This window comes from Athene noctua, chromosome Z (genome assembly GCF_965140245.1).
Source record: "Athene noctua chromosome Z, bAthNoc1.hap1.1, whole genome shotgun sequence".
In the NCBI taxonomy this organism is placed as follows: Eukaryota; Metazoa; Chordata; class Aves; order Strigiformes; family Strigidae; genus Athene; species Athene noctua.
The window spans coordinates 54,904,419-54,931,031 of record NC_134077.1 but is presented as its reverse complement, the minus strand read 5'-3'; the positions used below and the strand labels follow the sequence as shown (position 1 = coordinate 54,931,031).

The 26,613-nt window shown below is 39.7% G+C and overlaps 1 protein-coding gene across 4 annotated transcripts in view; it reads left to right on the top strand.

The window, feature by feature from the left end:
- Positions 1 to 26,613, top strand: part of NTRK2 (neurotrophic receptor tyrosine kinase 2) — a 214,406-nt gene that overhangs the window by 102,949 nt on the left and 84,844 nt on the right. For all 4 annotated transcript variants that reach the window (XM_074933115.1, XM_074933113.1, XM_074933114.1 and 1 more), the window contains one exon: positions 19,869 to 20,057. In XM_074933115.1, coding sequence (XP_074789216.1) covers positions 19,869 to 20,057 — 189 coding nt within the window. The remainder of the gene's footprint in view (positions 1 to 19,868; positions 20,058 to 26,613) is intronic.

The window sequence follows — 26,613 nt, the reverse complement described above, 5'->3', positions numbered from 1 at the left end:
AGCGTAGAGCCAAACTGCCTTCATTTTGAAGAGGACAATTCACGCACAGTCCCTAGAGGCAGCAACTCACAGCAGTGTTACTAAGCAGATTATGTCTTAATATAGGAGGAAACTGCCCTCATCGCATACACATTTTCACTGTAATTTTGTTCCTCTGCTGGAATGACAAGAACAAACATATAAGATTTCAGAGAACTATCAGATAAACAAGCAAATATAGGGTGAAGTCATGGCCTTTTTGTGATGGCTTTGATTTTTCCTTCATGTAAGCAGTGTAGGTCTCACTCCTCAGGCATGTTGACAAAACAGGAAGAGAAATCCTGATTTTTTCCTGAGATGTTTTTTAACACAGCTATTTCATTGATGTTACTGGCTTTACTAGTGTGAGAGCAGACTTGGACTGCCATGCCACTGCAGAAATCTGAGACCAGAGTCTTTTGCAAATACATTTGGAATGTCTTCCACTGCCATTCAGAGTCCTCTGTCCCTTGGTCTTTCTTAGATTTCAGGTTCAACTTAAAAATAGGAAGAGAGTCATTCAGTTGATATCAAAGTATAGAACTTAAGCAGTCTTTACTAAAATTTTTCACATCTTGAAAAAGTAATACTGTAAATGAGAGCACAAATATGCCTTCTACCATAGCATCACATCATAAAAAAATAGTTTGCTGTAATCCATCAGCAAGCTGTGAGTCTTTACTCTCTCTCTTCCTTCTAATGCTTCATGTTGAAACTGTTTCATATTTCTTGTAATAGGCAACCATTGTTTTTATTCCTAAGTACTACCATAACAGTTCGGACAATCTATATTTACAAAAAATGTACTTGATGATCTTAGTTTTAGCAGGCCAATAAAGTTTTGTAATTCATTACCATTGTGTCTTTCACTTTCTGTAAACTGATCACAATTTCATTAGTAATTGTACTGTGTATTGGAAAATCCATGAATTTTGGAATTCCTCATGTGTTATCTCTTGTTATAAATGTGCTTATTGTTGCTTTTATTCTCTGATAAACAGTGGGATTCAACTCCTTAATTACATTTTTATAGCATCTTGAATGGTTACCCTATTTAAAAAACACCTTCTCCCCCCCCCCCCCCCCCCAGTTCACAATAGTTTTATTTCTATTTCATTAAATTTAAATATATGTGTGTTTAACATGTACATTCAGTCAGGTGTGTTTGTGTTCAGATCAAATGACTGTTTGACTGTTGGCCATAAGACAGCAAATTTTATGTGTCAGTTCATGCTTCATCTGTCCAGAACTTAAAGTAGAAAAAGGTGATTGGTTGAATACTTAAGTAGGCCGTTCTCATTTTCCAAACTGTTTTGAGGAAGCATCAATGCTGTGATTTGAAGGATGTGTTTTGCTTTGTGACTTCTGTTTGTTGGCCTGGACCATCTGGATTTCTTGACAGACCTAATGAAACAGAGTACACAATAATGTTGAAATGGTTATGTCACAGTTTAATTCCAAGTTTTTTCCTTTTTTGCTTTTTACTAGGACATGTCATATTTTCCCATGAATTTGCTGTATTTGGACTACAGCAGATGTGAATAATGCATTATGTTCATTTTCTTGCTTCTGAAATGTTTGGTTGTGTTTTTCTCTCCTGGGAGCTCAGTGCATCTCTGAGCATTGTACTGCATCTGCTTTGTATGCCTGTAGGGAAATTTGAATTTTTCATCTATTGGCACCTACTGTTACATATATATATATATATATATATATATATATGCTTTTTCATTATCATCCATGTAAACATGCTTTTGGAACTAGTTTGATCTATCCTCACTATCTAGAAGAAACAGGCTTGATGGAAAGGTCCTTTATTTTTCTAAGAGAAGCTTTCTGTAAGACTTGCTATTACAGGTAGACTGTGATATTGATTAAGCTGATAGATACAATTATTCTAAGAAAGTATTCAAACAGTATAAAAATATTAGATTAATGAAAATGCTTTACCAAGTAGAAGAACACATTGAAATTGTGATGTATTGGTTATTTTTTTAAGTAATAGCAAGCTTGCCATTGAAATACTTTAATATAGGGTTTGCAGCCTTAGCGGAGCAGGAAGTTACTATCTAGGGAGAGCAGTCAAAAAATGAAGCTGAGTAAAGGCAAAAGTGAATATAGCTGTTTACACTGCTCAGGAAATTAGGAGATCAACAGGGTAAGAAGTAACATAAAGTCTTTAATGTTCTTGATAATCCAAATTAGTGTAAAAATACAAACAAGGGTTCATTTTTTTTTAATTAACATGAATTGTAACTTAACAGTATTCTTGTAGAAGTCTTTGTTTTGTCATTTTAAATGGGACAAAAATACAGGCAGCATGTATTGGATATTTGTATCTTGATGAATTGTTATTTCTGTTTAATTTCTCCATTAACATACTGAAGAAATAAAAGGATAATTTCATACATCAGTTTATAATTCTCTTAATGTTTTAAAAGTAAAATGAATTTAAAGATCACCTTTCAGGTTGAGTAATTGATGTTTCTTCCTATATTATGTTAATAATCAGGCTCTAAACCAAAAATACAGAGCACGTAATAAGCAGTGCTTTGTATATTGCAGTTTCATGCCATATACAAAGAGAATGGGTGCAAAAAGCCACAAAATTCTCATTTCTGATGTTTAGATAATTCTGTTGAAAGACCTTACTGGCAATGTGTTTTACCTATAAAAAGCAGGTTTCTAATCTAAGTGTTCCCTAGTTAGTTTGTTGAAGGTGGAGATACTTCATATTTAAATGATAATGTTTTGTTTGGCTTCTGAGTTAACTATGCAGAGCTCTAAGATTTTCATCATCAGAGCAAAGTTAACAATAAAGGGGCCAGATGTCATTAAGGTCCATAAACAGAGAATGCAGTTTCAACTAAAATAATCCCCTCAAAATGTAAAACTGCATTTCATAGTATGTTATAAGAGACAAAAGTGAGTGAAGAGAATGAAAAGGTGCATTTGAAAGAGCTGAAAATTAATTTGGATTAGAGTTCTTGTTTGGTGCTCAAGTTGGCACTGTTTAACATGAACTGCTTGCTCTGGTAGTTGAAAACAAATAATTTAGAAACCACTTGTTTGTTTTATTTATGCAATTTGCAATTTTTTCTCCAAGAAAACAGCTAGTTCTATATAAACCTTTCTCTGAGGGCTGGGTAATGTTTCTTTCAGATTCATGTCAGCCCTTGCTGAGTTTTTGTAATTTCTTTACTCCAGCAGACATCTCAGCATACACCTTGCTGCCTAAACTAGAATTCTCCTTTCTTTTTCTAAAGATGCATGCCGTGTAACCACTTTCAGTGCTTCCTCATGAGACCTAGCATGATGCTGAGGTCAGAACTTAAAGGTTAGCTCACACTTTTCTGCCCCAGATGGTCCCAGAGTGTAGGTCAATAGGACTAGTCATGTCAGAGATTCCTGGTGCACTTGTACCTAATAAATATATAGTCATAAGAAGTTGTTTTGTGCATGTTAAATGTCTTAAGACGCCTAGGAAAAATCCAAGGGTTGCATGTACCTGTACAGATTAACTATTAGAATTAGAACAAAATATGAAGTCTCAGTCTATGCTTTGTAGAAGGAAGCATTTACATAAGACTGCCATTTTCAGTCAGATTCAAAACAGTGTATGTTGCCTTAAATGGGAGAGACAAAAGTTAAAAGTATGAAAGAGTATCAGTGTTGGCTTCCTCATGGGAAGCCCTGCTCATTGGTTTTTATATTAATGTCAGGTGGTTGGATGAAAGACCTGGGAATTTAGTTTCTCTCTTAGTTTTATCTTTTATGAGCCAAAAGTATATTTTTGGAAGTCTGAGGTACCACCTCTGTGTTGTAATAGAGCTGTCTGCCTGTCTTGGTGAAGTCTGTCTTCTGGGTACCAAGCATCCCAGTGACAGATACCTCAGTCCATGATCGGTCTTGTGAAGGCTTCTGCTACACAAGCAGTAACTCTGTGTTATTTCTAATTGCTCAGCTGTCTCATATTTCAATACACATAATGTTTTTTAAATATGACCCAAATCATCAACTTGTTTGCCTATGAGAGCATGAATCAAAATCAGGTAAGTTGACTGTGAATTGCCTGAGCATTTCCTTTCTCCAGTAACCACCAGGCATTTGAAGTATGGTTTTTGAAGCAGAACACACAGAGACCAGCTTTCTGCTTGCTGTGTGGTATAAAACAGGTTACCTTTTCCCATATGTCATTATTGATTTTCCCTTGGAAGTAGGCATAATCTCTTTCCAGGTAAAAGTCACACTTCTATCACTTTTTTTCATTGTGTTAAAAGAAGCATGAAGGGCCATGTGCCTCTTCAATAGGAGGCAAAGATTTTTGCTTTCTAAGGAGGACACCAAGTTTCCATTCTCTGATGCTACATCACGCCTCACTGGATTCCAAATGTATATATAACTCTGTTGCTGTTGAACTCACTACCCTAGAACCCTGGCAAAGTTGTTACCTGTTGCTAAGAGGCAGTGGCATTGCCTCTGAGGGCTGTGGCTGCTAAGCGTGAGGCTCTTAACATTTTTTTGCTCCTGGGTTCTGGTCTGAACTTCGCCCATAGTGAGAGCAGCTGTAACCACTAGCGATTAATAGATAGCCCACATAATAGTTTGATCAGTGATTACCATGAGACAGACACTCGTGCTAGGAAAGGGCAACCTTTGGCAGATGAAGCAGGAAGGCTGATGGTTGATAGCAGAGAGGCTGACTTACCCTGTCATCAGTCTAATTACAAAGCATTTGATTGTCTCTAGGAGGGGAGTGGAAATTCTGAAAAACTTTTCATGTTTTTTTCCACATTTGGAGACATGCAGATCTTGCTTTGGGTGCCATAAATCTGTGAGATTTATTTGTTTAATACAAAATATAAACGTAATTTTAACTTGCTGCATTTATAAGCAATTGTGTGTGCATGTTGCAGGATACAAAGAGTCTGTGCAGATGCTTGCCTCGTTATACCAGAGCCCTGGTTCTGACCCCAGATAGAGCACAGCACTGTATTCCCCTATAAAATAAATCAGGGGCATTTATTCGTCTGCAGTTACGGACAGGAGAAATCATGTATGTGTGTGGTCCTGCCTGGAGTCACATCCTTCTTTTACACAAGTAATTTTATCTGCTTCAGGATTCTAGGGAGGCCTGTTAGTGTACCATATTAAATTGTCCCTGAGTAATGTGTAACTGCTGTCTTCAGCATTCTGAAACTTTTTGTCATTGCTGCCTACGCATTGCAATTGCAAGTGCACAGATTGTGTAGCCTGATTCTCCCATGTCTTTCTTTGCATTACACTTATGTTTATGCCATGTGACTGTAAAATTCTAACAGATCAGTCTCTCCAACAGTGAATATATATGCATGGGATGCAAAACCATGAGGAACTCAAAATCAGTAGAGACTGAGAAAGGTATGAGTCAGATCCTTTAACCAATTCACATCAGCTAAGAGACCAACTTAAATATTTGCCATTTGTAAGTACTACTACTCCGTACTATTTAGGAACGGTAAATTCTAAAGCTTGAAATTTACTGTCTGTGAACATTTGTAGGAGTAATCATCTTAGGTCTTGCCAGACATTTAACATGAAATGCCAACAAAGTGAAGCAATGCAATTTTAATTCTAAAACTCTAAGGCTTTTGTGGTGTTTAATCCATAATAGCCAGATTCCATGTAAAATCTTTATTTATCTGTAGTCTCATTTTTTCTGCAAAATGATCTTTTAGGAGATTATGTAGGTGTAAAATAGTACTATATGTTACAGTTTTAGTCATGTGTTACTAACAGAGTGAATAAAGTAATCTTATTTTTTACTACTAGTATTGAATGAGTTTATGTTACATACATATGATACATACTTTGAAACTTGCTTTAGAACCCAGATCAGTGAGTTTAATTCAACAGAGCTAGCTTATTTTAAACTCAGGACCCCAATGTCTTTATGCTGGTGTTTGTTTCATTAGTACTGTATTTATTTTGCAAGTGATGGTGGTCTCTAAATGTTGTTGGTTTTTTGTTTTTTTTTTTTTCATTAAACATTATAAGAAATATCCCTGAGTGTGAATATTAGTTAAATTTTTAGCAGTAATTGCTTGGCAGTTTGAAAAGACGTTGATGCCAGATGGCACTGCTAGTGATACAAAACGTCAGAAATCTCCCGTGATACTCTTGAAAATGAATTTTCATTTTTAAAATTACTTCTGTAGGGAAATCCTACATTATTCTTGCTTCCCCATAAAAATTTAAATGGTTGAATAGGTCAGGACTTATTTTTTGCCTCATTTTTCAGGCTAGTTAGATAACTTTGCTGTTTCAGATTGTCTTATCTTTGTTCCTTGGGTTTTGCTACCACATCATGAAAACACAGAGAAATTGGCTGGTAAAGTAAGAAAAGTTGGTACTGTCTTAAGAAACCAAATTCAGATGGCTGTGGAAACTATATTGGAGAACAAAACCATCCCAACCACTCAGTTGATGAACTGTGTACTTTTTAAAAATGAGATTCTGTATCCATCTAAGGTAACATGACCAAGGAGGGAGCAGCTAGCAAAAACCTGAGGACCCAGAGGCAATGTGGCATCCCCTCCCTGCAGAATCAGGTACCCAGCTAGGGATAATGGGCTCCTCTGGTTACCAGTGCGGTCAAGCTGCCTCTGGCAGAAGCCCAGTGAAGCTGTTATGTATTGGCTACTTCCTGCCATGTCTCCTAAAGTGTCTTATCTCTGTGGCACAGAGCCCAGTTGAAAGCCTCCTAAAGGGGTGTGTGCCCAGGTGTGCTCCCAGTGCTGGAGCAGCACAGATAGTGTGGATGGCTTCAGTAGATTTCTGTAATGGTGAGTGTGCAGAGGAGGGAAGGAAGATGCTGCAGGAGAGATTCACTTCTGCTGGCTCCCAGCCCAGCATTAAGCGCTCTCCAGCAAGCTGGCTTCACATCTATCCCTCCTCTGCAAGTCCACGTGACTGCATAACTGAAAGGTAAAAGACCAAAATCTTGCTAATTTTAATAATCCCAGCAGCACTGTAATGAAAGCCTAGCTCTGTAGTTCTTACATTTCTGGTAGTGTGCAGTGAATCGTACTCGTTTTAATCCTCTCACTGGCATGATAAGAGTTGGAATTTCAGATTTTGTTCTTATATTAATTTCTCAGCAAGAAAGAGAAATGGATTTTATAGATTTTCCGTTAAACATTAGGAAGACATGAAACTGTCATTCTCTATAATGTAGTGGTACAAATATGGGCAATTACCTTTTCAGCATTGCCTCTTGGGAATAATACAGATCTATTACTTTAACCCATTCCTAACATAATTCATGTGTGGCCATATATTATAGATGCTGCTTTTCAGTGACACAGCTAAGTGCCCCAGCAGCACAGTACTTCATTTGCCAAAAAGGTCGTCATCATTATTAATACAAAGACAGCAGTCTTGATTCCCCACTGTCATTCACAGGGATTTTGCATCATTGTCAAGTTAATAAATTACTCTTGGTTGATACTAAGATGAAGGGAATTAGACACTCAGTACTGCTATTTCACTTTTTCTATTCATAGGATTTCATGCTTCATGTTTGGTTTCACTCTTTCACCCTATCCCCAGATTTGTTTGTCTCTACATTTTTGATGAACTAGTGAGTTGCAGCTTAGCACATTGTTTTGGGTTAAGTAAACAACGAAGAAAGAGTAACCTCATCTGGAAAAATCAAGTAAGGTGTAGAAAAATCTTCAGGGGAAACAGATTCTTTCTAAAGACTGTGAAGATTAAAAGCTTTCAGTTTACTGAAATTATGGTATAAATGTGGGTACTCCGGAGAGTGAAATACTAAGTGATTATGTTCCTGCATTGATGTTCTATTCTTGGTTATTTAGTATTGGTGGATTATGTGCTTGAAGTCGGAGTGTGCATTTTCCATGCATGTGGGAAGTGCACGTGTCTGCCTTTTGCAGTCTGGTCTCTTGAGACTTGTTTGTATGTGACCATTGCAGACTCCAATCTTGAATCTCTTCTACTGCAAGAGAGGATTGTGGCTATGCATGGTTTGTTTTGTCTTGCAGTCTCTGAGGTCAAGAAGATTGGTTTTGCAGATCAACTCAGAAATATACCAATCACAAACATTTTTATGGTCTTCAGTTGGTACTAATGTTTTACACTCTTCATTAAATTCATGCAGAATTACCAAACCATTTTATTCTGCTTTGTAGTATTTGCTTCTGGTAGCGGTCAGCAGTAAGGCTATATTTTCAGCTTCCTTTAGCATTTCCTTTTTGAGACTATTTGATTTACATGCAAATTTGTTCTGATAAATCTGTTGCTAAGAAACAGCCGAAATGACCGAATTTTTGGTAAAAGAGGAAGTTACATTGAGAATAAATGAATGTCACCCTAAAATACTGCTATATAATGCTAACATATAAATTACAACATCACAGGAGGCCACATGGACAATTGGGAACTGAATATTATAAGGTGATAGGAAGCTGCAGAGTTAAGAAATCCAGAGAGATGTTAGAAAAAGAGATGATAGATAAGCCAAGTGGTCAAGACCGAATCAGTTAAGGGGAGGCGAAACTCTTCATAAAGAAGTGAGTAAATAAGCAGAGGAGGCACATCAGGAAAAAGCTAGGGGAGAATACTTGGTAAAGTATTCAGAAGTAATTTGTGAAAACGTTATATGCAGCATCCTGAGAGAAGAGAAACACTGCTTTATTTAGAGCCTTGCAGAATAGAAACGGTGATGCTTTCAATATCTTAGCAAAACCTCATTGTGGTTTTGTGACCAGTTTTACAATTAATGTGTCCATTTTCAAATCTGCTGTAGCAAAACTACCTGAGTTTGTTTTGTAGTGTGGCCACCTCTGGGATGACTGATAGCTGGTATGATGCAAATAGCTTTGAGTGTGGGGCATTTTCCTGTTTGCCATAGAGGCAATTCAAGGAGACTTGGCAGGAGAAAGGTGACAGGAAGAATCTTCAGTAAATGAGACATCACGTGACAGGGAGGAGGAGGTGTCTGTAAATGGCAGTAGAGTATCAACATCTAGCAGCAAGTCAGTCAGTTTGTGCAGCTAATCCTATAGCTTGTGAATTATGCTGCTGGGACAGAAATTTGACATGTTGCTGTTCTATCCATGACTGTCATTTGCTCCACTGCAGAAATTTTTAGATCTGCATTTGAAGAGGGTTTTGCGTATGTAAGGCTTCACTGCCTTAGGAATCATGCTTGGGGAAGGAACGGTGTTGTTCAGAGGCAGTTCTGCATCTTTGATCTGAACTGTATTGGCAGGGGTATTCCTCCAAACAGCCTGTTCAGCTCCCTCCCATCTCCAAAGGTGAATTGTTTTTTAAACAATGTCCCAAAAGATCTAATTGAGCATAATCCAGGAGTCTATAACTATGGAAATGGAAAGCAATTGCTTTTCTTTATGATTTCTTAGAGATGCACAAAACCACCAGATGGTAGGGTGAGTCTGTTGCTAAGGCTGTTCCACATAGGAGAACATGGCAGATGCTTCACCTGGGTATCACAAGAATATCTAGTGACACAGGATTGCCGAGTACCAGAAATCTTGTTCTGGCCAGTCTCCTGCCAGCCAGCAAAGATTTCTTAGCAGGGGTTGTGATCTCTGAAGGCCAGGGATGTGTTCAAATGCTGAGTGCTTTAGGGACAGGGGCTGTAGAGAAAGCCACTGAAATGGCTGCTGTGGCAGAGACTCAGAAGGAATCAGTTTCACTGTTGCTAAGTAATCTAATATAAATCAGAATAAAATGTCAGGCATTTATGCTCAGGAAGGAAAGTAAGCTATCTCTTGCTTTATGCTCACTGAGGGCCAGTCTTGGACAGCCTATCTTCTGTGCTGAAGCCTCCTGACCTTCCAGCAGCCCTCTTCCAAAGGCCAGATACTGCCTCCTGAGCACATGCAAAAGTTGGACCATCAGGACCCAAAGCCCTTTAACTCAAGGAGAGAGTGAACTACTTGACAAGAAATAGATAACAGAGTTATTTCAGCATCTTCCCATGTCCTCTTCAGGTGTAGATGGGCCTTTGAGTTTTATTTTTAAAACCTGTTCTCAAGGATGGGGAATGTTTGGAGATGAAGAGGAACCAGTCTGAGTCAGTGCAAGTCCAAGAAAGCTTTAGTTGGGCTGCAAGATCATCTCAGTGAGAGCTGGGTAAAGACCAAAACCAGATTTCTGCAGATGTTGTTATAATTGGAGCATGATGTTTGAGTTGATTGTATATAATCATTTAGTTTTCATTCTTTGCAGATTGTCATGTTTCAGGTTAGCTAGCGCAGCTGTAAATAAAAAATGAGTTGGAAGCTATTATGCTGGAATGCTTGTTAAGAACAAATTGAGAGGTATATTTCAATGGAGAACAGTGCTGACTCCATAATTCATGGAGTTTTGGGGGCCTGTGAGAATCTGCCACTCACAAGAAGTGAGCAATGATACAAGATTCTGTAGTTAACACTTCCACAAATGAAAACTGTTCAGAAACAATTAAGGGGGGAAAACCCACTGAAATAAATTCTATGTAAGGAATGCAATTAAATAATTTATGTTCTACTAGAATAACCCACTGTAGACTGCGGATTTGTACATCACTGGTGTGCTTCTCACCTGACTAAACCTATCTTGATTCTGCAGTCTGGAAAAGTAACCTGCTAATGCACTGAAATATAATGTACTTTATTGATATATGCTATGTATTTGTTGAGGTACAACAGACATAAATCAACATCTGAAGAACCCAAGGTGTTTTCTGTAAAACCACTCAAGGTCTACCTTTTTGTCATTATGGAGTATTAGGACTGAAAGGGGACCCAGGAGATTCTTCCTGTCCTAAACCTGTACCAAGTATACCTGAATCTTTTCCAGCAGATATTTTCCTGATGTGGCTTCAAGAGCTCCAGAATTGGAGATTTCTGGGTCTTGTATAAGCAATTCCAGTGCCTGAGGATGTTTTCCTAAAATTTTGCTTCAGTCTCTATTGATGCGCATTTGTCATGCAACTTTTCATTCCTATCAGCATAGACTTAATATAAAGATTGTTCATTTCTGTTGGGAGGCTGTCCTAGTGTACCTCCTCAGACCTCTGTTTATTATAAAGGAAAACCCAATTCTTCAGGGTTTTATCAGGTCTCTGATTATTTCTAGATTTTTCCATATCATGTTTTCAGCTGATCTTCTTGGATAGTTTCATTAGTAGTGCTTTTTTCTTTTAAAAGCATTTCTCCACAGTCTAGCATATGTGCCGTATCATCTAACCATGTCTAACTAAACTATTCAAGTTGACTACTGCAAATAGCTTTGCTGTTCTCCCAGAGAAAGACTGACTGCAAAAGCAGCATGGAGAATCTCGTGTTGTTTCTGTACGCATTGTATTTATCTTCTGACCTCATTCCCAGCCCTAAGAATGGGAGTGCTAACACAGATTATTTATGACGAGTATGGAGGGAAGCTATTGTTAATTAAATAGTTTTTAAATTAGATGAAAGGCAACAAGGATTTAATTTTGTCTGAATTACTCTTTTTCACTTGATGCCAACAAACGCATTCCAGCTGATCTTTTTTCTTATTGCAGTGATTTTTCATTGTAGTATTTTTGAAGGATTGTAATTTTACCCACGTTTCCAAGATATCCAAACCTGCAGGTGGCTATAATGAATGGTCTTGGTGATCTATATTAAAAAAGATAAATCATTTTTTCTTTCCTTCTTTCACATTTTCTGTTGCCTTATATCCTTACTTCTCTGGCTCACTTACTCATATTGATTAATACACTATATCCCTGCTCGATTTTTGTCTCAGGTCTGTGTTTCATTTGACTACCAATAATGAGAGGCCATAAATTCCTCATTCTTTATGATAGGGCACATCATCTGAGCTGCACATACTGAAAAAGTGTCCGCAAAGCAGTGGACAGCTGTATATAGCCATCCTACAACTGAAGGAGGGCTGTAAGTCCCAAAGTGCTCCATGGTTCAACAGCCAGAGCTGGCAGCCATTCCCAGGTCCTGGTCATGACTTTGACAAAGATCCCAGCTCCAGCTCTGGGCAAATCAGTGAAGCACGTAGAGCTCCTCCTGTCGCCTCCAAATTGGGAATAATAGTAGTACGTATGTCACAGAGGACAAACAGTAATGATTTATTGGTTAGGGTGCTTAAGAGTTTGAAGATGTGTACCAGATTGCAGTTGTGAGATCTGTTATACAAATGCCTCCCATTCTGGCTGAAAGGAGAAAGAAATCAGCAACCACTGTGCCACAGACTGAGGCTTCACAGATGGCATCCCTGGGGAGAGTTGGCCCTGAAGTGAAGCTGTGGCAGAGACGGCGTCATTCACCTTTCATCCTGCACAGACAGTACTAGCAAATCCAGTACATGTTAGAGACCTCATCCTTTTTCCTACAGGGTTTTTCAGTGCTGCAGAGGAGGTTCCTTGGGTGAACTGCCATGCCAGCCTGTCCCAGACCTAGACACCTGTGTCTTTGTCCCTGTGTCCTGTAGGTTGCATGGCTTTCAGGAAGTGACTTGCATTATGAAGGGGTCACATAGTTATCCTAAGGAGTCCTCCCTATTTGGAAACATCCCTTGCAGAAACTATAACCTCTGGAATGCTCTAGGCGTGTGTGTAAAGGGTTTTGTGAATGTGTGCATACAGGGGTATAGATGAGGCTGTGAGAAGAAAGGCAGCTGAAAGGAACTAACTGGGATTCTTTCACAATCATGTTCCATAATAAAACTGAAGCAAACAAATATGCAGCTGTGGCTCTTAAGTTCAAAGCCACAACAAAAAGGCCTGATGAAATACTGGAGTGGCTAAAATCTGTGTGCAGTTATTTCAGTGGAAATTACCCAGATCGTGTGTTTGTTGCTCTCTAGAGGAGTTAGGCATTTGAAGTAAGTTTTCCAGCAAAAGAAACATGCATTTTGGGAGAAAGGCATTTAAGTCAGTGTAACTGACCTTTTGACACCTAGCAACACTGAAAATTTGGTATGTAAAGCTGAATACCTATTATTTCATTAGACTCAAAAGTAAGCATTACTTAAATTATTCTGTGTAGGAAAGAAAATAATCCATCCCTGTATCTTATTTGCTCTGTATGAAAGTTATACAGTGATATCAACACAATTTAGTCTTCTTGTGAAGCTGCCACAAATGAGGAAAGACAAAACATAGATTTTTTTTCACGTGAAAACAAAAGGAAACCACCTTGGATTCTTGATCATCCAAACGAAACATTAGCTCAAAGTGTGGTTTCATTATGATTTTCAAACAAGTGTCTCCACTTTGCTTTGCAATGGTTGTAAGTGAACAGATTTTAAGGGCTGTTTCTTGAGTTTAAATGTTTATTTTCAGCCACTTGTGCAAGATACTTCCAAGGAGCCCTCTCCCTTCTGTTATTCAGAGATTGTTAGAAGTGCATGCTGACAGGGAACAGAGACATTTGTCTGCTGAGTGTGGGGAAAGTTCTCCAGCTCTCCATTCTGATTCCCCTGACTTCCTGGGAGCATGCTCTTGAATGGGAATTTGGGCAGTGTCAGAAAGTTTTTTTCATCGCATATATCAACAGGCAATGGAGTACAAGCTTAAACAAGCACTGGTGGGTGCAAATCAGTTAAATCAGATTAATGATACCTGTCAGAAGATTTGAAATTATGTATCCTCTAAACACCCAAGCCTGGCAAGTTTCAATTTTCTGAGTCACAGACTTAATGTCTACAGTGTGGTTTTTGGCTCAGTGTGCTGCACTGGGATAGAAGGACATGCATTCTTTGAGCTCTGAAGAGCAGTGTGCTTCAGCAGGATGGACCTGGGTATAATGTTGTTTGAGGTGATCTTTTCCTCTGTTTTGTCCACCACAATTAAAGGAGGATTAACCTCATAATACTGGTTTCACAACTGAGTGTGACAGTCATTATTGAGATTACTTCACTGAGGCTGACTAATGGCTGTTTTCTGAGGAGCTGGCAGGGGTGGGGATATGCGACAAGAAGGTTCGGTTGGAAGGTGGGGAGAGGCAAGAAACGGTATTGCTTTGCACGGCTGAACTGCTGAGAAAGCATAGGAGCACATTGCCTTGAGTTTTCCCTCATTAAAAGCATCAGCAGCTGCAAAGCAAAAACTATCATTTTAATAAGCCCACTCTGGATTTGCAGAAGAACCTGACTTGACTTTGAACATCTCCTCCAAGCAAAGTGAGACTAAACTGGTATCTCTTTGGGAAGTTTATTCAGCTGGCTTTGAATTTTTTTTCTTGTGTTCTATTTATGCCTTTTAATTCAATTCTCTGTATTCAGCATGCAGCATTTTAAGAGACCACTAATATAAAATAATGTTTCTATAATTGCATTACTTTCTATTATGCTGGGCTCTCTTATCCAGCCTAACAGAATTGTGTAAACATGATTTGATATCACAGTTGCATACAGTTGTTGAACTTAGGAATGCAACGGAATATTCAGAGTAAAGTTTATAGCACCTTAGTTAGAAAAAAGTGTGCCAAACCATGATTAATAAGGTGTCTTCCAGAGGGAGTGAAAGATAAGATAGCTATTCAAGAGTTAAGCTAAAAAGGTAGTTATACTGGTAAGAAAGTTGAATCCTAGCTCGATAACAGGAAAAATTGAATATCTGCTCTTGCTACGCATAAAACTTAGCGTAATCATGCAGAAAAGAAGAACTTAGAATTTATAGCAAATATCGGAGTCTCACGGGAAGAGAAATCTTCTGTAATTGTCTTTTCAGAACACCCCTCCCAAAAGTAAAAATAGAGAAGATTCAGTATGGCCTCAAAATTCAGCAGAGGTGATGCTGACTGATGTGATATGCACTTACTGTCCTGCTTTTGACTTGATAGTGTGTCATTACCATGTCACAGCAGAGACTGGCCCATGTTCCCAGAGGAAGTAAGAGCCAATGCTAGCACAAGGTCACTTGAGAGATTTTTCTAGCAGTCAACATAATTTTTCATGGAAGGAGCCATGGTTATGAAGGCATCACAGCACAAAATCATCTCTATAAATAAATGATCCTCTTTACCTGAGCTGCCTCATAACACTTGACTAAGCAGATGCATCCTTGTAACTACACAGCTGCAAGTACAAAGCTAAAACAGGCCAGGTTTTTATAATTATTTCTCTTATTGTTTCCCAGTGTGCCTCAGCCATTAGTAGTGACTTCAGGGATAATTGGAGTGATGGAGGATATTGTAGCCTCCAGGAGATCTTGTTAGAGCTTGGAGAGCAAACATGCAGAGTAGATTGTTTATATCTTTGACACAGTAGGTGGAGGGAGAAGTAGATGGGCACAGTTCTCATTTGTGAACATCTAAACTAAAGTCTGAGCATATATGCTTGCAAGACCATGCCAGGTGCCAACAAAACCCATATGTTCTTTCTGATTCTGCATTTGAGAGCCTCTCCTTTTCATTTTCTGCCTGAGCCTGCTTAGCTGAGTCATGCCATTACTCACTTTGGGACTCTTTCTGTACTTCAAAACACAGGAAGGCTGTGTGCATTATTCCAGTGGCAGCCGGTAGTCAGATGTATTGCCACAGCCAACTACATAAAGATTAGCAGAAGTCTGAAATAATGCAAAGCAAAATGTAGCCCCAACAAATAGCTGTGTAGATAGGTCTTGGTAGCGTGCATGTTAAAACAGCATTGATTCTGATGGCGATAGGAACAGCAGGAAAGGCTGTATTGTATAAGTTTATAATTTTATAAACTCCTTCTCCTGGCCAGAAACAGCAGCACATCTTGAAAATAGTTAGTTTTATAAAATTTTATTTCTAAACTTAAGGAAACTCACATTTGTTGGCACCACCGATGTCAAGGACAATGCAGAGATGTACTGTTGAAGAGAGAGCACAGAAGTGAGTTATGTTTTGGGGAGGAAGGCTTGGACTAGTGAAGGTAAACCATGACACCCATCCCAGCAGTGTTTGCCTCCAGTTTTCTGTGGGATGTGCAGTAAGAGAAGTTTGCTGTTTCTGCTTGTCCCCATACCATGTGTCAAAGATCACTCACAACCTAGGTGTGGGAGGTATTTTGGCTTTATGATAGCTTGACAATTTCAAATACAATTGGTTTTCTTACATGCCACCACTTTTTCAGAGAGCTGCTGGCTTTTGTACACAGAAGGGATTTCTTGGGCCTAGGTGATGCAGAATGGATATATTTTTAGCTCAGCATCAGAAATTCATCCCTGTAGTGCGCAGCGCTTATGTTTCTTCTCCAAGGCAGGTTACCATTTCTCATCTGGCACTGGCTTCTAGCTCCTTAAGATAAGGAGTACAGTCAAATGAAGTTGAGTGAAGATGTTGGGCAGCATATTTGAAGGTGGAGAAGGCCTCTGGAGTTTTTTTAAAAGCTCAACCTGACTGTGAGTCAGCTACTGGCAATAGCTAACAGCTATTGACAACCCATGACTTTTCACTCCCACCAATGATGTTTTGTCTAATATTTTCAAATTTCAGGTGTGAATCCAACAATAGATTTTTATAAAAATCAGAATCAGTAATAGGTTACTGAGGTTAATTGCCATACTCATTCTGCCCTTGACAAATAATCCAGTGACCCCATTTCATCTGGATGAAACCACACTTTAAGGCACTTCAAGAAATGATCCTTTAGTTTGAGCTCAGTGCATATTCAGAAAAGGGCAGCTCTAGCTTCTTGCCCATACGGTGATGGCCTCATCATGCATCCTGGAAAATGGTTTTGCATTACTAGAATATAAGTCATAGCCAGCTGCAGTGCTGGCCTGTAACTGTAAAGTGACTTAGTGCCTTCAAAAAATGAAATGTAACTTTATAGTAGTGGATAGTCTGGCAAATAAGCAAGTGTGGAAACAGTCTGTGTACCAGTTTGCTCACACTGACGAGAAGGTCCCAGCAAAAGGGAAGTTTGAAAGGATGTGAGCTCAACTGCCTGTGATACACAAGTATTTCCATCTGTTGAGTTCTTCTAATCTTAATTAGAGAAGAAATATACAGGAAATAAGATTTTTTAACCCAAACAACTACTTCCAAAGACTATTGCATGAAAGGGATCACAAAGTGACACAGCACAAAGTTCCCAGAGTTTCATTTTTCTTAAACCATTTCATACTGCCAGGAATTGCTTCAGAACCTCATTTTCCAGGTTTTCTTCACCTACATCAGGAGCCTGCTTCATACCACACAGACTAGTTTTTATCAGTTAGCCTGACTGAGTAAATAGATTTACTGAACAGTTGTCTGCTTTTCACCTGCAGCACTTTGTGGTTTATACTGATTGAAAAAATAGTTCACTGTACAAAATTGGGTCTTGGAGTAGCACATAAATGATTTGATGAACAGAACAAGTTTCTATTCATTATCCCATTTTAACATCTAGAAATGTGTAATGGTCACTTTTCCTTGCCATCACTGCATGTGTGGTGGAAGCAAACAATGACAAAAGAGCCTCCTCCTGTGCAGCAGAGAGCAGTAGGGCTGAAAAGAACTTAAGAGACATGCCTCTATTAAATACAGAGCCAAAGGAATTTGCACATTTGTTGTAAAAGAAGGGCTTTGACCCTCATACTAAACCTATACGAGTATAAAAGTACTTTCTTTTCCCAAGAAAATGTGTATTTGTCAGCCTGCCTTTTGGAGCCATTAGCTTGACATTCAGAAAGTTTAGAAATGTAAGTATGATGTCTAGAAAAAAATGAATGTGATTGTAAATGGGTTTGCACTCTAATGCCACTGCACACAACACTTCCACACCTGAAAAATGTGTTATGTCTTCATGTAAGTACCTTGTGTGCGATCTGAGGGACCCTTTCCCACAGTTTGTTAGGCTCTGCACTTCGTTAGAGAAAACTTCACCAAAAACTCTTAATCCTGGCAGCCTTCCTGGTAGAATCAATCTTTTGAGGATCTGAGTGATCAGTAATGACAAAACCAGCCTTGGTATTAGTATTTCACTTGATAAATTGCAGAGATCTAGGTTTCGCTTACATTTGTCAACAGTGACTTTCCAGTGAAGTGCAAGGTATTTGAGAAATTACCTCTAATGTTTCAGGCTAGGGGGGAAATATTTTTTCAGACTATGAGAACATTTCCCTTATGCACCATTAAACCAACTGGAGAGAGGGAAAGCAGAACAGGGGTGGGAGTACACTTGAGTCTCTAAAGGGTGGGGTTGAATAGCCACATGCCAAATTATTTGTTTTATTCCTGTGAGCCATGCCATGAAATGACAAAGTGTTTTTGGTAACGATACAGTGAGCCACAAGAGAGTTTCTTTTCTTTAAGGCTGCCCTTTCTTGGCTGCTATATCTGAGACTGTCTTAGTTTTCATTTTGTTCCTTAATTGTACATGTGCTATGGTGAATCCTGCCCATCTTCTCTCATGTCCTCAGTGATATTGTGTCTATAGGACCTGCTGCTGATCCCCATTCTCTCTTTCTCTCTCTCTCTCTGCATCCCCCATCTCTCCTGTAGACGCAGATGCCATCTATGTGGCATGTTACTCAGCTCTGTCTTGCCTCTGCACTGTTCCTTCTGTCCAACTTAAAACTTAGTCTGGGGCTTCAACATTTTGCAATGGTCTGACTGGCAATGTGGAGAAAACACAGCTTTTTATTGTCCTCAAGGTCTGCTCTGCCACCCCCTTCTTTGGAGGTGCTTTTGCTCCACCTGTCACTACTGCCCACAGGCTAAACACAGGTGTTGTCTGAGAATGGTCTTCCAGGATAGGCACTTCCAGAGAGCAATTTTTTCCATCTGTTTCTGTCATCATCTTTTGACTGTTACTGTTAGAAGATGTGAGTTCCACCCCAAAACCCCTGGCTAACATGGATGGAGAATGAAGTGAAATGTGACCTCTGTTGGCTCTTCAGTGGCGAAATTATGCAAAATGTTGTTGCTGCTAAATGGTGATTCTGGTTTTATTTGAATACTGGATGTAAGCTGGAAGGTGTCATGTGGAATTGAAATGGCAGGGTTAGATGGCAAGAGTTCATATGTCACCTGCACTGAGTAGATCACTGTTAGATCAGAGGCCCTTGCAGCTCACAGAAGTGGGACACTGTGCTAAGCAGGATTTTTTTTTTACCCATTTACAAGATTTTATCTCTATTGCACTTTTGTTAAAAATACAAAGCACTGAGTGAGAACAACACTGAGTGTGACTGAATTACTGATCAAAATAAGCCACTTTCTGGAAGATGACTAAACTCAAGTATGGATGGGGAAGCCAGTGGGTTGTTCCCTTGAGCTGGATGAGACCCTCTGCAATGACCCCAGATTTTGCAGCAGGGTGGGATGTGTCTTTTCCATTGCTCTTCTCATCATCTGCTCCATACCTCTGTGACTGTTCAAACTGTCCCCTGGATTTTTGCTTTCAAATGTGTTGTCTTTCAGAAATTACCAGCTTCCCACATCAGGATGAGACCATCTCCTCTGTGTCTTTTGTTTTGTTATAATGCCACCTCAAATGGAGGGTGGGCATTCCCTGGATTTGTGACAATTACTGCTGTGTGATCCAAGTAGGGCGTAAAGTAAAAAAATGAATGCATGTATTTCGTAGCTTATTTCTGAGAATGACAGGAGTTCAACAAATTTGGAGGTCTTCCCCAGTGACAGACATACTTAGTCTAGGTGATCTACCGTACAATAATTTGCTTCACATTCCAGCTCCTAATGGAAAAAACCCACTGTTCTCCATCTGTACCCAGACTTATAGAATTCCTGACGTAAGGTCGATAGGGCACACAAAGAGAACTGTTGACTACAGGGATGGAAGACAAACTAGTCCAAAAAAAAAAAGAAAAAAAAGAACCATGTGCTGAGTTACAGGAAAATCTTTGTTTCTAACTCTAGGTCCTTCTTCAGTTATCAGCAATGACGATGATTCAGCCAGTCCCCTCCACCACATCTCAAATGGAAGTAACACTCCATCTTCGTCAGAGGGGGGTCCTGATGCAGTCATCATTGGGATGACAAAGATTCCTGTCATTGAAAATCCACAGTATTTTGGAATTACCAACAGTCAGCTCAAGCCAGACACCTGTAAGTACAAACAACTGTATATGTTTCAGTCATTCATTTTACCTGTGCAAGTGCTGGGGCTCCTAAACAGAGCTAGCAGAAGAAAACGGTCTAAATTCCTAGGAGTGGAAGGGTGGGGTAAAAATGTATGCAATTTGTTAAAGGAACATGGGATGAACCGCTTTACATCTGTCAATGCCAAATTCAGCCCTTGTAATGATTCAGTGAAGTCAGCAGTGTTAGGCTCAAAGCCCGATCCACATTTCATCAGTCACCAGTAGCCTTTCCATTGATTTCAGTGGTCTTTGGCCAGTCCTGTGCACTGAATGTGTTCTTGGGGAAAAAACAAATCCAGGGTCAGAAACAGAAGTCAGTATTGTTACATGCATGCTTTTAAATTTATTTTATTGGCAATGAACATAACCTAACTTTGAAATCTGAGTATTTTTAAAGTTATAAGAATGATAAAGTTAAAACTTAAATTCTTTTAATTTCATTGTATAATTCGAACTCTAGAGCTGGAAAAGGTGTTGAATATTTAAAAGTAGAGCAGGAGGTCACATGATGGACAATAAATGTCACAAATTTTTTCATATTCAGTTATAAGCAGGTGAAGTGTGAAAAAATATGAAGAGTTAAACAAAATTAACTATGATCAGTAAAAAAAGAGTATCCTTAAATTCAGATGCTACTCTTCAAACCTAGTAACAGTTTTAGAATTGGACATGTGAAATGTTGATTTTTGAACCAGTGATTAGCATTGCAGCAGATAACTGAAGAAATACCTAAAGTATGTTGTGTATGATGGTAACTGCACTGCTTACTATTTTTCATCAGCACATTAAGGTCTTTTAAGTGTTGCAGAGAAGGTTGTTCCTGCCTCTTTTTTCCTCTTTCATTTGTGTGGATATGTATATATTTTTGAGGTGTCACGGGAAATTTGAACTGTTTCTCTGGGAAGTCACTCTAGAATTCCCAGTTTAGCTGGTGAGCATTGGGCTTGCAACTAAGGGATTATACATCCTATCTGTATCCTACCCTGAATCATATTGCTTCATAGCACAAACTAGTCTAGGGGCTTACTGCCAAGGTCAGAAACCTTTGCTTCCAACTTTGCAAGGCTTAAATGCCATAACAGGAATCTTTCTTGACCTGTGCATAAGGACATGCATGCGTACGTATATTCATAAGTTCTAAGATTGCAAAGACTGATGCTGGACTACCTACCTATCTTGTCAGTATTAATGCTTATCTACATCTAGATTGTTGCACTAAGGACAATCCACAGGAGGATGTTACTGCAGTGCAACAGCAGGTCTTTTTCTGCCTTTGTATTGTACATCCCTGATGCTTGCTCTTATGATAGCTTTTTGTGAGCACTATTTTGTGATTAGAAATGCTCCATTTTCTCTTCTACCAGAGGATATTTGAATAATCTGGCCTAGCATATGCAGTGGGAGGCCTAAGATAATCACTGAATTGCTGATACTTGATCAGCACAAGGAAAATGTTATACAGATGCATTCTGATGAGAATGTTAATTCCTGTGAAGAATAGAAGCCACTAGGGAATCAGAAATGGGCAACATGCCCATTAAAGCTCTCTAATGTTATATAAAAGGCCATGCTTTTAAATATGAGGCTACTGTACCTCTGTTCCCAGCTGCATTAGACAACATTAATAGTTGTTTAAATAAACATCAGTGACTTTCAGCATTAGTGTTGAAACAACATACATGCTGTTCTGGGGAAAAACCCAAACTGTACCAAAACACAGAATTTGTTCACATTTAGTAAGCTGCACATTAAGTACAGACACATTAAATCACAGCTGACTAGTGCTAAGTAGGTCCTAGTCCTAAAAATATGTAAGTCTGTGTTTGGTTTTGTGTGCTGAAATGAAACTCACATGGTGTCAGGAAAATTAATCTCAGTACATGAAGTTCAATTTGTGCATAAATGCTTGCACAATGCAGCTCAAGACTTTGCTGTGGTGCTTTGGGAAGGTTTGAGGGGCTGGTGCTCTGCATTGTGCCACATTGTTGTGGTGGTCCCAGTCTTTGTATTTTTATTGCGTTAGCCAAGAGAATCAGGTAAACTGTGTTGGTGTATAAACCAAGGCAGATTTCTCCTACCACACTGAGCCTCTGTCCAATAAAGAATGTAACTAAGACCATCTCAGACAAAAATGGTCTTCCCAGAAATAATTTCACATACGCTCTCTTTCCATCTTTCACTTGCTTATTATTACAGAGTTGCTCTTGTCCTTTCTTAACCTGCCATCCTCCTCCTGATGTGTATATCTGGTATTTATAAACCTCTAAGCCAAGTATCTCTCATACCTTTTTCCTGTTTACAATAATGCCAGCTCCAGATGTCATCTGGTTTCTCATCTCCAGCAAGATAATTAACATTTATTTTTATTTACTGTCTGGTTTAAGTTCCATTGTCTGCTATCATTAAACACAGCAATCACTGAGAGTCATGCTGGAAGAGATTCTTAGTATTTAGTGTATGCTGGTCTATGGAAGGAGGTGAGACTTTGAGCTAGGTGAAACTGTATGCAGATCATATTGTAGCTTTCACAGAAGTTGAAGGAATATGTCTGCCATGAGTAGCAAGTGAAGTTTCTTTTTTGTTATCTAGTTAAGGCATATTTTGACTTTTGTACAGATAACCATTTCTGAACAGTGTATCAGGCTCCATTGCAAACTCTTAGAAGTGTATGTGTTTAAAAGAAAATTTAAAATTTGATTGCGATGCTTTTAGTTTGAAATTCCATCACTGTATCAGTAAATGGATACTTTTACTACTAAATACCTAAATCCTGAAGAGTGACGGCTTCTAAAGAGTCAATCTCAGGCTAAAAGTTACAGCACTTACCTGTTCTTGAGAGACAGCTTTCAAGGTGTGAAATGCAAAATGATGAAGATCGAAGACCCATAGACATGAGGGCTTGGGTTCCAGATATCACTTAGGACTGAATTTCTGCCCCAGGTTTCAGCACAGAAGCACATCTGTACCTTTAACTGACATAACAGTAGAAAATTATTCTTCATCTTCTAACTGCGATTGGCTGATATTTCCCACTCCTGCTGCTCATCATCTTAACTACCCATTTTCCTTGCCAGCAGACCCACTGATGCTTCTTCAGCACTTGTCTGTCTGGCACCCTATCCCAGCACTTCTGGCTTTTCCTTTCCCTGCCATGTACGCTTGATGGTTGACGGCTGGTGGGCTCATCTGCCCCTCCAATATCTTGAATACTTCCACCTTGAAAGTTTACAGTCTGTGGTGCACAGACATGTTTCAGACACGTACCAGACTTCTTGGTTCCTTTTTGTGTGAAATCAGAAGGTGTTTCGTCTTCGGCAGTGCTTGGCTAACAGTAACAACTCCGATTACAACTGTGTGAGAGTCTGCAGCCTGGACGTGGTGAAATGTTCTTTGCACTTAAGTCATTATAAACCAGGTTGTGCTGTATTAGCATCAGCCTGCAAACCTCTTGCCTGGGAATTACCAACAGTGTTCAGTTGTTGTGGTTGAAAATTGGGCCATAACGTTGTAGTGAAGTAACATCACCAGGTGCAGAAACCTTGCATGGATGGCAAACCTTGCAAAGATTTTTGTCCCCTGAAATCAACTGAAAACAATGTAATAGCTTGTAGGCATAGATGATAACTATTGCTAGATGGTTAGCTTCACTAATCTTGTGAGCTGTCACAGCCCCTAAGCTATTTGGTATTTTCATTAATACCATGATATTTCAAAAATTAGTCTTCTACATCTCTGCACAGTAATTGTAGTTGCAAAAGTTGCCAACTGAGCCAACCAGACCTGTTGAAACAGGACAGAAGAAACAAAGCCATTTCCATTTTCTCCGTATTCATGGAGAATAGGAATTCTCTTCCATTCGGCTACGGACTTTCTTCATCCATCACTTAGCTTGCAGCCCAGTGCTTGAAGTGTTATCAGTCCATTACTATTACATTTCCGTGATTAATGATGGAAATGCAGTCAGTAAATAATATTGCTGTGTTGGTAGCAATGTGAAAAGCAAAACCTGGGGAGAGGACATGCATAACACATAAGTGGAAGTGCCCAGGTTGAGACTCTCAGGGAAGAATTTGGGTAAGAAACTGCTTGTAGGTGGGTTTGAGATTTTGGGAATCAAATTGTTCTCTCCAAAGTAACACCCATCTACAAGAGAGGCAGAAAGGAGGATCCAGGGAACTATAGACCTGTCAGTCTGACCTCAGTGCCAGGGAAGGTCATGGAGCAGGTCATCTCGAGCGACATTACAAGTCATATAATGGACAATCAGGGGATCAGGCCTAGTCAGCATGGGGTTATGAAAGGCAGGTCCTGCCTGACAAACCTGATCTCCTTCTGTGGCAAAATGACCCAACTATTGGACGAGGGAAAAGCTGTGGATATTGTCTACCTGGATTTTCAAAAAGCATTTGACACAGTTCCCTGTAGAATTCTCACAGAAAAACTGACTGCCCATGGACTGGATGAGTGAACGGTCCTCTGGGTCAAGCACTGGCTGGATGGACAGTCCCAGAGAGTGGTGGTCAGTGGAGTTAAATCCAGCTGGTGGCCGGTCACAAGTGGTGTTCCTCAGGGCTCGGTGGTGGGACCATTTCTGTTCAACGTCTTTATTGATGATCTTGATAAGGACATAGAGTGTGTCATCAGTAAGTTCGCAGATGACACCAAGGTAAGCGGGAGTGTCGATCTGCATGAGGATAGGGAGGCTCTACAGAGAGACTTGGATAGATTGGATCTGTGGGCCAACATTAACGGGATGAGCTTCAACAAGGCCAAGTGCCAGGTCCTGCACTTGGGCCACAACAACCCCCTGCATGGCTACAGGTTTGGGGAGGTGTGGCTGGAGCTGTCTGGGAGAGAAGGATCTGGGGGTTCTCATTGACAAGCAGCTGAACATGAGCCAGCAGTGTGCCCACGTGGCCAAGAAAGCCAACGGCATCCTGGCTTGTATTAGAAATAGTGTGACCAGCAGAAGCAGGGAGGTGACAGTCCCCCTGTGCTCTGCACTGGTGAGGCCACACCTGGAGTATTGTGTCCAGTTTTGGTCACCTCAATACGAGAGAGATATCGAGGTGCTGGAGCGAGTGCAGACGAGGGCAACGAAGCTGGTGAAGGGCCTGGAGAATAAATCCTGTGAGGAGTGATTGAAGGAGCTGGGACTGTTTAGTTTGAGGAGGAGAAGGCTGAGGGGAGACCTCATCACTCTCTACAGCTACCTGAAAGGACATTGTAGAGAGTTTGGTGCTGGTCTCTTCTCACAGGTGATTAGTGACAGAACAAGAGGGAATGGCTTTAAACTGCAATAGGGAAGGTTCAGACTGGACATTAGGAAAAAATTTTTCACAGGAAGAGTGGTCAGACAGTGGAATAGGCTGCCCCGGGAGGTGATGGAGTCACCATCCCTGGGTGTGTTTAAGGGTCATTTAGATGAGATGTTGGGGGATATGGTGTAGGGGAGAAGGTAGAGTAGGGCTGATGGTTGGACTTGATGATTGCCAAGGGTCTTTTCCAACCTGAATGATTCTGTGATTCTGTGATTCTAAATCTCACCCCAGTAACCCCCACCCCTGACCCATGAAGTCACTGAGGTTGCTTGGGTGCAGCTGAAAGGAAGGCTTTGCCTTTTCATGGAGAGGTTTGGAAGCTCCAGTTTTCAGGCCCCCTAGGGTGGATAAATAGCAGCTGCACTGACATCAGTTTGCACTTCCCAGCTAATCCATACTTGCAACTCACTCAGTCTAATCCCTAAAGATATTATCTATCATGGGGAAAATAGCATACTTGTCAGGCTTGTTGATTAGTTGGTGGGTGGTTTAGTGGCAAGATGCTTTCAGTAACTGGCTATACATACAGCTATTGTGTTTCAGATGATGTGGTGTGGATTGTGGCTTTCATATGAGAAATTTGTGTATATTGATGAGATAGTATTTCATCTATGTTTCTACAGTTTGGGATTGTGTTCCTTCAAGTATAAGAGTGTGAATGTGCAGTTTAGATAATAATCATTATACTTCCAGTTGGCTTCTGTTAGAGAAAGTCTGCAGCTGAATGCAAGCTGATAGATGTAATTTTTCTAAATTAATTTTTATTTATGTTGCTGATCTGAAAAAATGAATTTACATTCTATAGCTCCAATTCCACAGTAAAATTACTGATTGCAAGTGTGATGCTAATTTTAAAAGCAGAAGTTTTAAGAGCATCCCTCTTCTATCACAGTTTGAACACTGAACTTTCCAATTTATGCTTAGGGATTTTGATTTACATTTTAGGTATTGTTACACCATTTAGTTAAAGGTGATCTCAGACTTCTTCTGACTTTCTTGTTCTTAACTATGGATTTCTTTTTAACATACACTTAGCCAGACTTTGGTTCTTCCTGTTAGGCAGGAAGGTGGCAGAAATGCTCTGCTTGAGTCCATCACCTTCTTGAATAACTTTTCAGGGAGAAAAGAAGCAGGAGTGATAAAATTTTATTGTGACTCCCACAGTATTGGACTTTTCTTTTTAAAGCCATAGGTCTTGGA